The following is a 13941-nucleotide window of genomic DNA, read 5'->3' as shown; positions in this document are numbered from 1 at the left end:
AGGTTTAGACCTACATCAGCATTTCCCTCAAAAATAGTTTTTATAAAGGGCAAACAAAAAGAAGGAGTTGAAAAACAAACACGAGTATAAATTAATAGTCACAAAAGGAGGGGCTTGGGACTATCAAACACCCTTGTATCACAGAAAGACTCAAACTTAGAAGCAAACCTGGGGGACTTGGCAGAAAGTCCAGAGGAGGCTGGATAAATGAAGGTCAGAAATCACAATTTGTCAGATGAAGCATTTGGGACAAACCCGCACAGAATTCAAAGAATGATCTGATAAAAAAAACCTCACGGTTAAAATGTTGCTTCCTGAGTTCCTCCTAATCCACCACCATAAGTTGGTCATGACAAGATTTTGCAGATGAGAAAACCAAGAACCAGCAGGACAAGAGACGTGTCGCCAAACAAGGTACTATGTTGCAACAGAGCAATGACCTCCGAGATTACTGAGGGGCACAGGGAATAATTCTGAGCTTTTTTTTTTTTTTAATTTTTTTTTTAACGTTTTATTTATTTTTGAGACAGGGAGAGACAGAGCATGAACAGGGGAGGGTCAGAGAGAGGGAGACACAGAATCTGAAACAGGCTCCTGGCTCTGAGATGTCAGCACAGAGCCCGACACGGGGCTTGAACTCACGGACCGCGAGATCACGACCTGAGCCGAAGTCGGCCGCTTAACCGACTGAGCCACCCAGGTGCCCCAATAATTCTGAGCTTTAAAATGGACTGTTCCTTTCCTACATTCCCTTCCTGGTCAGTCTAACATGGCCAGACACTTCTACTCAGGCTCTTTAGTCTCAGGAAAGCCTCTTATGCCGGCATCTTTGTCTTCCCTCTGTCCCCCATTTTTCAATATACTTTGTTTTCTGTTTTCTATGCAGAAAAATCAAAATAAATTTAAGAGAAGGAGAAACAGGGAGGAAAAGAGAGAAGCTGTGAGACTACCTATATGAAAGGTAGACAGGAAATGAGAACACTCAACTGTCAGAACTTCTTTTTTTTCTTTTTGGCTTACTTCCCATTTCTTGACTACATGGTTATCTTGGCTATCTGTATAGTCAAGAAATTACTTTTCTTTCTTTCCTCTCCCCCCACCCCCCGAAACCTTCTTGACATCTAACCACACTGTCGGGTCTGTAGAGTACGGGTCTAATTATAAGCAGGAATTTTAATACCAGTCTACCTAGGTTTGAATCCCAGCTTTCCACCACTTGTTAACTGCGTGATCCCCAGTTAAGTTACTTAAACTCCTTGTGCCACAGGGTCCATAGCTGTTAAATAAAAATTAACAGAACCTACCTTTTAGTATTCTGGCATGGATTATCATTTATAAAGTCTTCTCTGAAATACTAGCTATTATTATCATAAACCTTCACCTCCTCTCACAGATAGACAAACAGTATCTTCCCTTTTCTCAATTCAGCACAACCACCATCTCTAGATACTGTATATCAATTACCCAGAACTCGTAACAGAGCATGGCTGGTCTAACGGGTTTCTTGCAGCACGTCTCAAGGAAGTGGCCTTGTGGTTCAAGTCCACTTCTGGCTGAACATCCGGAAGTTTGAGACTGGACTCAGGTACACCTGTGAGTCTGCCCTGCATGGAGCGGCCTTGAACTCCAGGCCAGCCGAGGGTCATCCAGAGCCACCCCAGGGATTGTAGCTGTACCAGAGCCTGGTGCAGATCAGACATGGCTCCAGCCAACCTCTCCAGGCCCATCGGTTTTCTGCTACCAAACACATGCCCCAAATGCTCCAGAAGCCCAGTGCTGGCCTGGGGGGTATTCCTGCTGTTTCCTGCTCTCCTTATTCTTATTCATCTCTATCCAGAACACCTTTCTTCTGGTTGCCTGGCAAATTTCCACTTGCCCTTTTGGGTTTTATTTAACGCTCATCTCCTCTATCCAGGGGTCCCCAGACAGTGCTTTCCCTCTATAACAAGTGTCCGAGTTCTATCTATCCTGATATTTTCCAGGTTAATGGATACTATTCTGGCTGACTCTCCACTAGGCTGTTGATTCCTGGCAAGCCCAGCAACATAGGGGAGGTACTTCCAAATGACCAAATGACTTTGGACTGGTCTCAGAATGAAGCCACATGCTCATGCACTTTTGGTCCCTGTTAAGAGTCCAATGAAATCTGGGCTCCTGGAGATTTGCTCTTGGCTGAAAGAGGGCCAGACATGTGAATTCTTCCATCATGGCAGTGCAGAGTGGGAGTTGCCACCCATTTTGGAAGGCAGTTCCTAAGGAAACATATACTTTGCTTATTTCTTATGGCATTTCTGAGGAAGGGGAAGAAGAAACACCCTATAATTTCAGTCGAAGTGTTTCTGGGAAAACAGACATAACCTATGTTGGGACTGGCTAGTGTATGGATAGGTAAAAGACTTATGGATTTTTTACGTGCTCTGAAGTTGTTGCAACTTATTTACTTTCATGATAGAGTTCTAATGGATTTTCAACGTTTTTTTATTTATTTTTGGGACAGAGAGAGACAGAGCATGAACGGGGGAGGGGCAGAGAGAGAGGGAGACACAGAATCGGAAACAGGCTCCAGGCTCCGAGCCATCAGCCCAGAGCCTGACGCGGGGCTCGAACTCACGGACCGCGAGATCGTGACCTGGCTGAAGTCGGACGCTTAACCGACTGCGCCACCCAGGCGCCCCGAGTTCTAATGGATTTGAAGGGTGGTAGAACTATCAGTAAAATGTTATATTGAGAGCCTTGTAGAATCACAGAATGTAAGAGCTACAAGTGACCTTTCAGACTAATTGTTGGTTCTCAATCATGAGTCCATGGTAAAATTTTTACTGGTTCACAGAAAACTGAGACATATTTGGATAATCTACTATCACATTTCTTTTAAAAGCAAGACGAATTCAATGTAAAGTGTTGTTCTTTGTTCTGAGATTAAAATCTCCCCCCTTTTGTGGTGTTAAAATATTTTCTTTAATGGGACGCTTAGGTGGCTCAGCAGATTGAGGGTCTGACTCTTGATCTCTGATCTCAGCTCAGGTCATGATCCCAGGGTCGTGGGATCAAGCCCCATGTTGGGTTCCACACTGGAGCATGGAGCCTGCTTAAGATTCTCTCTCTCTCTCTCTCTCTCTCTCTCTCTCTCTCTCTCTCTCTCATTCTCTCTCCCTCCCTCCCTCCCTCTCCCTCTCTCTCCCCCCCCACCTCTCTCCCCCCCACCTCTCTCCCCTGCTCAAGCTAGTTCTCTCTCCAAAATAAATAATTAAATAAGTAAAGTATTTTTCTTTATGAAAAGATGGTGATTATAAATGGCAACTTGGGTCTTAAAAAAATGAATTCAGTCTATTTCTTTTTTTTAAAGTAGGCTCCACACCCAACATGGGGCTCAAACTCATGACCCCAGGATTGAAGTGTCACGTGCTCTACCGACTCAGCCAGCCAGGCTCCCCTAGTCTATTTATTTCTGTTTCTCATTATTACCCTGGTTAGTTTAATTTTTTTTAATTGAAATATAATATACATACATTCCCATAAGTTTTAATAGCCCTATATTTATGATTGCTTTCTAACTTGGCAAAACAAAAAGTTGGGCAACTCTACGTAAGTCTGTCAAATTATTTTCTAAAGAAAATTTACTGGTCCATAAAATTGGATTGAGTTCAATATCCCTCCTATTTGCAGAAAAGGAAATGAGGGTCTAAGGAAGTTGAATGTTAAAATGTTATGCATACATTGAAGGTCACCTAGCTAGTTAACAGCAGATTCAAGGCTACAGCCATGGTTTTTGCCTCCCAGAGCCCAGAGGGCCTGCAGCCCACCCAGCTTCACAGGTGTTCAAAATTAGTACAAAGTATAAAATTTGATCCTAAAACCACTCACAGTGCAGAACTGGGATGGACATGAGTTTTACGCGTTTCATTAGATTACACGTTAAGTTCTACTGGGCTTTGCCACAATGATCACTTACAATCACAACAAATAATCTTCCCACGGCATGAATTATGCATTTTTGTGATTTTCATCTGATCAAAACTCAATAGGACAATGTGAGGTTTTATAAATCTACACAAATAAATATGCACTTATGTCATCAGCTCCACCTGTAAGCTACTTAACTCATTTTCTTCTTTATCAGTCACAACAGAGTAGCCGCCATTTTCCCCTTACAGTTCACAACACACAGTTCCAATGTAATCAGGCTGCATCTAGGACAAGATGGACCAGTTTACTCAGCCTCACACTGAGTCATGTAAATATCAGAAGATGACACATGTTACCAACACAAACATAAGAGCCTTTAAAACCAGCCCCAGAGCTAGGAAAACCTTCAAAACTGCAATGCAAAAAAAAGTTTTGTAATGCATTTATCTTGATTTCTCATTATTATTCTAATTAATTTTATAGCCCCTGTATTTATGGGTTTCTAATTCCCGCTGTTAACTGAAGTTACCGTTTAGCATGCAGGCTCACATTCTTATTATTTTCCTCATAATAATTTTGAACTAGAGGCCATAAACACAGCCTCATTGTTTTAAAGAGAACAAAATAAAACAAAAGCCCTTACCTGTAAAGTAAGGCAGGTGTCCAGGAAAATTAAAGTCATATCTTACTTGGATCCCTGGACTATTTTTTTTTTTAAACTTCGAAATAATCTTAGACTTCAGCAAGGTCACAAAAATAGTACATCTCTGGGGGTGACTGGCTGGCTTAGTAAGTCAACAGAGTATGCAACTCAATCTCAGGGTTGTGAGTTCAAGCACCACATTGGGCATGGAGACTACTTAAAAAAAAAAGTACATCTCTGTATCACCGTCCTTTCCCTAATGTTAACATCATACACGACCATGGTATAATGATCACAACTAAGAAATTAACATTAGTACTATACTATTAACTGAACTACACATTTCACTAGAATTTCACCAGCGTTCCCACTAATGTCCTTTTGCTGACTCAGGGTCTAGTCTAGGATTCTCACATTCCACTTAGTTGTCCTATCTCCTCGGTCTATTCTGTGACCAATCTTCAGCCTTGCTTTGTCTTTCATGACCTTGACACCATTGAAGAATACGGATTAATTATTTTGCAGACTGTCCCTCAAGTGGGTTCGTGTGATGCCTTCTGCTGAATGGAATGAGGTTAGGCATTTTTGACAGAATATCACACAATGTACTTTTTCAGTACATCATACGAGGAGGACACAATACATCTTATTACTGGTGATTTAAACTTGGTTATTTGGTTAAGATGGTGCCCTTGGCTTCAAACTGCTCCTATGCTATCATTCTACGTTCTTTATTAGCAGAAATGACAACCAAAATAGTAGCACACTTACACGGGGTGGGAACAGAGAGAAAGGCCTTCCTGACCTTCCACACGGAGCTGCCAGCAGATGGGCTTATGGAGGGCTGGAGCTCTGAACGGACGCCCCAGAGGATGGTACACAGGATGTTAATGCTCTGGCAAAGGGGCTCTGAGGCAACACCTCCAAGTTGCCATCAAGCAGGAGACCTTGGCCAGCCCAAGGCCAAGGCGGGCAGCCTTTCTTCCCAGGGGAATAAGGGCTGATGAGCAAGTGTTTGTGTATTTCTGGATTTCTGCTCTTCTTTTCTTTCATCCTCTACTTTTGTTTTCTTTCTTTCTTTTTAAAAATTTTTAATGTTTATTTTATTTTTGAGAGAGAGAGAGACAGAGCGCAAGCAAGGAAGGGGCAGAGAAGGAGACACAGAATCGGAAGCAGGCTCCAGGCTCCGAGCTGTCGGCACAGAGCCCAAGGCGAGGCTCGAACTCACAAACCATGAGATCGTGGTCTGAGCTGAAGTCGGACGCTTAACCGACTGAGCCACCCAGGCGCCCCACTTTGGTTTTCTTTGGCTAAGACTTCTACACTTACCTCGTCTCTGATTTTAATGAAATCCCAATAAGAATATGTATCTACTGCTCTGGTGGTAATTACTTCAAGTGAATTTCCATAAGCTGACATGAATAGCAGCACCCCTGCCGGCCATCTTGCCATCATCCACCTGTCCCCTGGAGGCAGATGGCAGTGCACCTACAGTCTAGTACAAATCCACACCACCTAATCCTGGAGACTCCACAGGAACCAAGGTTCATTCGTCCCCTTTCTTTCTTTCTTTCTTTCTTTCTTTCTTTCTTTCTTTCTTTCTTTCTTTCTTTCTTGTTTTTAATTGAGATATAATCCACATACCACAAAATTCACCCTTTTCACAAATGCACAATTCAGTAGTGTTTAGTATATTTACAATATTATCCCACCATCACCACTATCTAATTCCAGAATCTCTTCATCACCCCAAAAAGAAATCTCGTACCCACTGGCACTCCCCATACCCCTCTGTCCCCAGCCCCCGGCAACCCCCTAATCTACTTTCTGTCTCTACGGATTTGCCTATTTGAACCAAGGCAGTTTTGATCCCAAATAATAATAACCAAGGTGATCTCAGTTCAGTTAACCTAGGAGACGCACACATACACCCATAAACTTTGATTCTGGCAACACCTCACCTTCCCTTTTGATACTTTAGACTCCCTGTGCTACCCCATTCCCCCAACTGTGTCTCAGAGGTGACATATGCATTTGTCTTTCTCGGGGTAGAACGTTTCATCCTCCATCAAAAACCACGTTGTGTTCTATCAGTGTCCTGCAGTGGTGAGGTAATGTTTAGGTAAATTTATCTCTGCTAAGGTGCTAAGAAGTACCAGATTTACATTTTAGCGGAGAACTTTTGCCGTCTAAGGCTCAGCCAGGATGGCCATATGACCCAGCTTGTTTAGAACTGTTCCAGGTGAGGGGAGCCTGGGTGGCTCAGTTGGTTAAGCGTCCAACTTCGGCTCAGGTCGTGATCTCACGGTTCGTGAGTTCGAGCCCCGCGTCAGGCTCTGTGCTGACAGATCAGAGCTTGGAGCCTGCTTCGGATTCTGTGTCTCCCTCTCTCTCTGCCCAGCCCCTGCTTGTGCTCTGTCTCTCTCTCTCTCTCACTCAAGAATAAATAAAACACTAAAAAAAACCCAAAAAACAAAAAAACAAACTTCCGGTTGATACCTGTTGCCCTGGCTTAATTATTAATAGCATCTCCTTTTCTTCTCAACAGTGTCCCGGTTTGTTTGTTTAATTATATGGTCCCCCAGCCACAACCAACATAAATGTCTAATCATGGTAATTATAGGCAATTTGGCAGGCCAACAGAGAAAATACATTTAGGTAAATGAAGTTTCGATGTTCCTCCAATCACACCCCAGCTCTGCATTGCCATAAAGATGTTTAAATTCACCAACCTGTAGGAATCAGGGTTTCATCTACAGGCAAAAAGGCATCAGCTTCTATAGTGACTTCATGGTCATAGATGTTTGGGGAATCCTGGGAAGGAAAGGTAGAGAAAGAAAAGAAGATTTAATGCTTAATCTTATTTTACTTTGTTTTAAAGACAGAGAGAGAGTGAGAGTGTGTGCGCAAGCAGGGGATGGGCAGAGAGAAAGGGAGAGACAATCCTAAACAGACTCCATGTTCAGAGCAGGAGGCCAACGTGGGGCTCAATCCCATGACCCCGGGATCATGACCTGAGCCGAAATCAAGTGTCAGACACTCAATCAACTGAGCCACCCAGGCGTGCCTATATTTTTTGCTTTTTAACTTCTCTTGCAGAAATGTTTGCAGGCATTGACAAGAATTTTAGAAATCCCACTTGACCTATGGCGATCATTAATACGTTCATTTAAGCATCGGCAGATAGGTCCTCGACAGAGCAATGGATACATTTGAAAGAAGTTTTCAAGCGTGACCCCAGCATGCATCTTCTTTTCTAAATGGAATTATGAACGTGAAAAGTCAGAGAGACATCACTGGTTTGAAAGACTTTTGGACTTTGGCTTATTAGCAGAGGGGTTTCTCCCACTCTCCTCACACATGACAGGCAAATAGAAGAGCAAGAGCTGTTGGCCCGGAACACACAATAACTGGATGGCCTGGTATCACCTCCAGGCTTGCTAGAGGTGGGGTATCTGTCACCCTTCTCTGGCCCAGCTCCCACCCGGAGGACCCATCCTCTACCACATGACAGAAGTCTGGGAGTCAGAACTGGAGTTCCTGTTTTTGAGAGCTTGCCCGTCTCTTCCATTAAAGATGCAGCTTGACCTTGGGGCGCCTGGGTGGCTCAGTCAGTTAAGTGTCCGACTTGGGCTCAGGTGATCTCACGGTTCGTGGGTTCGAGCCCCGCGTCGGGTTCTGCGCTGACAGCTCAGAGCCTGCAGCCTGCTTCAGATTCTGTGTCCCCCTCTCTCTCTGCCCCTCCCCTGCTCTCACTCTGTCTCTTTCAAAAATAAATAAATGTTAAAAAAAAAATTTTTTTTTTAAAGATGCAGCTTGCCCTCCCCAGTGGGGTCAAAGATAGAGGGTCAGTAGTCAGAAGTCCTGTGGTCTATCTCCAGCTGTATTGAATGGCCCCAGGTAGAATCTCTCTCTCTTTCTTTCTTTCTTTCTTTCTTTCTTTCTTTCTTTCTTTCTTTCTTTCTTTCTTTCTTTCTTTCTTTCTTTCTTTCTTTCTTTCTTTCTTTCTTTCTTTCTTTCTTTCTTTCTTTCTTTCTTTCTTTCTTTCTTTCTTTCTTTCTTTCTTTCTTTCTTTCTTTCTTTCTTTCTTTCTTTCTTTCTTTCTTTCTTTCTTTCTTTCTTTCTTTCATCCTTCCTTCTCCTTCTTTCTTTACAGAGCACAAGCAAGGGAGGAACAGAGAGGGAGAGAGAGAGAGAATCTCAGACTCCACACTGTCAGCATAGAGCTCAGTGTGGGGCTCAAACTTACAAACTGTGAGATCCTGACCTGTGCCGGAGTCAAGAGCCGGACGCTTAACTGACTGAGCCACCCAGGTGCTCCTAGAATCGCTTTTCCTTCAGGGTAAAACTGGGCCAGTAATGCCTCCACCTTTTCCAGGATTCTTGTGAAGAAGTTTAGTAAAGCCATGTTGTGCTCCTTGCAAATTGGAAAATACACGTATATGTTTCTGCTAAAAAGGATTATATTCTAATAGGAGTAAATTTTCAAGCTTCATAGCAGAAGACGTGGAAGGAGAACCAGGAGAGGGCTTTTGCTAAGTGAACGCTCAAAAATAAGCTAACCTAGTGGCTCCCAACTGGGGATGATTTTGCCATAGGGCAAAATCTGACGATGTCTGGAGACAGTTTTGATTGTCATAATTGGGGGTGGTAATGCTCCTGGCATCTAGTGGGAAGAGGCCAGCAATTCTGCTAAGCACCCTACAATGCCCATCCCTGCAACAAAGAAATTATCTGACCCAACGTGTCCACATGCTCAGGTTGAGAAACCTCGAGCTAAGTCACACTGAAAGCCCTGCTGGGTTCCTGAGAAGCAAGCAGAGGGAGGCGGAGCCCTGCAGGTTAACTGAAACCGATCCTCTAATCAGAAAGACTCAGGCCTCCACAATCAAATGGAGTCGTCCTGAGGAGAAATGCCAGGATCTTAGAGACCATAAGAATCGATGTCTAAACAGGCCAGAAATTGCTTTAGTTGCACTCCGAGGAGGCTCTGGTTCTGAAGAACTGCCGTGGTCTTGTGTTCTCCCGGTGGGTACAGGCGGGCAGGGGTAGGAGTGGACGGGGGGCGGAGATAAGGCCAGGCCTCTGCCCACAGTCTCTTCCTTAGCCATTTGTTTGGTCCTGTTCTGACCTGAGAAGGCGGGTCCAGAATGGGAAGGGTCTGCACCACCACCTAGAGCAGCTCTGGACTAGAGGGGTCCCTCTCTTGCCCGGCTCCCCCTGCCGCTATCCTCTTACGCCTCGGTGGTACCGCCAGCACCGAAGAGGCCTCGGGGTCTGAGGGGAGCGGAGATGAGGGAAGAGAACTGGGGACTGTTTCCTTGGTTCTATCTGCTCAGTGCTCCAGCGAAGGCTGAGGAATATTCCATTGTACGAATGTATCACAATCTGTTTATCCCTTCTCCTGTTGACAGACTTTTGCTTGTTTCCAGCTTTTTATTATGATGAATAATGCTGCTTAGGACTTTCCTTCTCTGTGTGTTTTTTAGCATTAGGGCAGGAAGCAAATGATTCCATCACATACCAAAATAAATTGCTAAGTCTAAGAGGCTAGGAAGAAGCCTGGGGGGGGGGCGGGGGGAGAAGGAAAGGAACATTTATTAGACAGCCGCTCTCTTAACGGGCACTGGGTCACAAAGCAGCACCTACATTCCTTTATTAAAGGGAGGCATGCTTCATTTTATGATTCTTCTGACCTGGAATAATGCAATGACCCACTTCAGTGGAATATTACTGCTGGATTCATTTCCTTTCCAGGCTGATGAAAACCTGGCAAGAAATGCTGATCCACCAACAGATCCTGAGGCCCATCTTTGGGTTCAGTGTTGTTTTGGTTAACTTTGCTCAGCTGCTGCTAGCTCAGAACATTAACCATTTATAGAGCTCATTATGGCCTGCAGGGTTTTCTTTTTTTTTCCGTGCATTTCCCCTACCACTGCCTTAATTCAGCTGTCATCACCTTTAGCAGGATATCCTGGACACTATCATACCACCCAAAAGTCATAGCAGCTCCTTTACGGACGCCCTCCTTTTTCTCTGGCAGAACCCTGCCTTGTTGATTCATCTTATGGTAGGCTGTATACTCAGGGAAAGGGCTCCCTCCCCAATCCCACCGGGCCAATCATGGTGGCCTAATTTTCTTGCTGGTGATTAGGTTAGGCAGGACATGGGACACACTTCTGGCCCATGAAATGTGAAGGAAAGTCTGCTGGGGAGCTTCTGGGGGAAGTTTTTTGTCTATTCTTTAAAATGGAGCATTAGAGATATGAAGAAAGGAATAGGTCCTTTTTTGTCTCTGGTGGTGACTATATGTAGAGGTGATTCCTGGGGCTATGGCAGCCATCTTGTGACCATAAAAGGATAAGCCTGAAGGCAAAAGCCAAAAACAATGAAGGAGCAGGGTGGAAAGGCGGAAGAACCGGGTCCTTGCTGACATACCTACCCAGTCATACTGGAACCACCGGTATTCTCATCTCAAATTCCCTGAGGCTGCTTTCATACCTCTTTGGGTAAAGTTTCAATTAAAAAAAAAACAAACAAAAACCAAAAAACAAAACAAAACAAAAAAACATGTTTGCCCAGTTGGGTTAGATAAGGAAGGAACAACAACAAAAGCCCAACCAACCTGCAACCTATATACCTTTTCCACTCTTCGAGAACCAGTTCTTTCCTCCCTCCAGGTCTCCAACACTCAAACTTAGAAGTGATGAGTCAAAATTTGGCCCCAAGTAGCACAAACATACTGCTTATTAAATAACAAATAAACAAAACAAAAAGAAAATATATAAGATGAGCTGACCACTTTAAATGATCAAGTTTTGAGCTATTTCCCTGGGGACAGTTTAAGACATACAGTAGTGCTGGGGTGCCTGGGTGGCTCTGTCCATTGAGCGTCTGACTTCGGCTCAGGTCATGATCTCACGGTTCATGGGTTCCAGCTGACAGCTCCGAACCTGGAGCCTGCTTTAGATTTTGTGTGTGTCTCTCTCTCTGTTCCTTCCCCACTTGTGCTCTCTCTCTCTCTCTCTCTCTCTCTCTCTCTCAAAAATAAGTAAAAAAATGCTTTCCTGGGTAGGGTAAGAGATGATTTGAAGATGCAGAAGCCCTTTGACTCCAGGCCTCGTAAACAGCTAACCACTCTTGTTGTGATGCTCCCCAAAAGGCTGATGGCTCCCTCCTATCCTCAACCCTGAAGTTAGTGGCTATGGGTTCGAGCTGCACTCACTAAGACAGTATACAGAAGGGGGCTAACACTGAACACCCTTTTGGGTGGGGTCTGTGATCTCTGAGAGTCCTGCCACGTAAATGGAAAGAGTTTTAGTGAATGTTACATTCCCATTTTGTCTCCTTGATTGGAATACATTGGCAGGTGTAATATTTCATGCATAATTTCTTTCCTATCTCTGAATCTTTCTTTAGGCCACCTCCCACCCACTACAGAATAGGATGTCCTCAGTATACAAAAATGTGGAAAACAGTAAAAAACCACCATGATCTACTACCTATACAAACCCACTAATATTTTATTCTATTTCTGCCAGGTTCCTTTTGAGCTTATTATAAAAAGTTGGGTGTATAAGGGGCGCCTGGGTGGCTTGGTTGGTTAAGAGTCTGACTCCTGATCTCAGCTCAGGTCTTGATCTCAGGGTCATGAGTTCAAGCCCCAAATTGGCCTATTTAAAAAAAAAAAAAAAATTAGGGTCTTTATGCACATTATTGCAGAGGCGCATGGCTGGGCAGCTTTGGTTTTTGGTTTGTTTTTGAGATCTCAAGGAGCATGGCAGAAGTTTCTGAGGGTAAGGGATAGACAAGTTTATAATCCTCTTTATTTTTCAAGGGAGAACTTTGGAAATTACATAAGAACCAATTAATTCGTGCTATTTGAAAATATCCTGGAAAAAAAAAAATCAGCACATCGTGCTATTTGAAAAGATCCTAGAAAAAAAAAATCAGCACATTGTCAGCAGACTCCTAAAAGAGTGTAAAAATGCTAGATATTACTAGTTGGCTGTGAACATCATCTTGTGGTAGGAAATCATGCCAAAGTGATTCAAGTGGAGTAGACAACAATGAGTTTTTCAGATGAAGAGGAAGCAATAGATATAGTCTACAGAGTTTAGCTAAACTTCTCCCTCTGCCTCATGTAACAGCCTCCTCAACAAACTAAAATACTACCATTAGTTGGGAATAAGGTAGTGTAGAGGGGATTACCTAAGAGGGGTGAGAGTGTCTCTATACCCCTCTTAGGGTGGGAAGTACAGCAGAGACATACGAATGTTGGTGGCATACCTAAAGGGGCTGAGCCAGGCACATTTTTAAAGTCCCAAGGGTGGAAAGTGGAACTTAACTGGAAGTAATTTTTTGGGAGTAGGAGTGGAATGAGGAAGCAAATGTAAACTCATGTTACAGTTAGAAGAGAGGGAGTTCTTGAAATAGCTGGGTACTTGTCTGAACCTATGGGAAAGAGAGAGTTCTCTTAGTAACACAATGTACTCATTCCACCTTTCTCTGTAACTTCCATTTATTGAGCACCTACTATGAGTCAGCTGTTTTGCTAGGCATTTTTCCTCATCACCAGGTGACTCCATTGCCAGGCTAAGTCCATTCTGGGTGGGTCTATCCAGCTACTCCCCAGGTCATTCCACAAAGCACGTGGCAGGAGAGGAGAGGTAAGTCACATTTTATACTAAGCAGGAGAGCAGAGGTAAGTTCTCTTACCTGGCCTGCCAGGTTGAAATAAGAATGGTTGGTCAGATTGACTGGTGTGGTCTGACTGGCCTGAGCTCGGTAGTTGACCATAAGCTCCCCACCATCCAGTGTGTATGTCACCCAGACTTTCAACTCTCCAGGGTAACCTTCCTCACCATCTGGACTGATCCTCGAGAACTGGACACCATTTGACAGCACCTGAGGGGTCCAGACAACCTAGAAAAAAGTGTTTTCAAAGCTGTTAAGTCACTGCAATCTCCAGCTAAACGCCACATTTCAATATTTAAAGACAGTGATTCTAGGAAGAGAAACGGTTATATGATCTTTAAGATGTTGGAATAATAGCTTGGATTCTATTTTATTTTATTTTATTTTAGTTTAGTTTAGTTTAGTTTATTTATTTATTTAGCTTGGATTTTAGTTGTTCTAAAATTTTGTTTTATACAGAAAAGTAGATTTTGAGAGAAAAAATTTTTTCTTTCTCTTTACCTACTCCCCTTCCCCATTCTCTTCCTCCTTAAATTGATATGTATGTGCCTATATTTTCTTCTTCCCCTTATTTAAAAGGTTATTTTTTTATCTTGGTGACCCATTCTGATAAATGTCATATAGCAATATCTGCTAATAGTATTAAAAAATGACCTTGGGACGCCTGGGTGGCTTGGTCGGTTGAGCGTCCAACT

At 43.5% G+C, this 13941-nt stretch overlaps 1 protein-coding gene across 3 annotated transcripts in view; it reads right to left on the bottom strand.

Annotated features, from left to right (window-relative positions):
- The window catches only part of GALM (galactose mutarotase), a 116301-nt gene that overhangs the window by 25494 nt on the left and 76866 nt on the right, over window positions 1–13941 (bottom strand). For 2 of the 3 annotated variants that reach the window (XM_058683087.1, XM_058683085.1), the window contains exons 3-4: window positions 13268–13474; window positions 7282–7363 (exon numbers count right to left, since the gene is read on the bottom strand). In XM_058683087.1, the coding sequence (XP_058539070.1) occupies window positions 7282–7363; window positions 13268–13474 (289 nt within the window). Of the gene's footprint in view, window positions 1–502; window positions 2253–7281; window positions 7364–13267; window positions 13475–13941 lie in introns of those variants that run through there. The other variant, XM_058683086.1, reaches the window with a different exon arrangement.

The sequence above is a fragment of the Neofelis nebulosa genome, chromosome 9 (assembly GCF_028018385.1).
Source record: "Neofelis nebulosa isolate mNeoNeb1 chromosome 9, mNeoNeb1.pri, whole genome shotgun sequence".
NCBI classification, from domain to species: Eukaryota; Metazoa; Chordata; class Mammalia; order Carnivora; family Felidae; genus Neofelis; species Neofelis nebulosa.
Note: the sequence above shows the minus strand (reverse complement) of the source record. Positions and strands in the feature narration are given on the sequence as shown.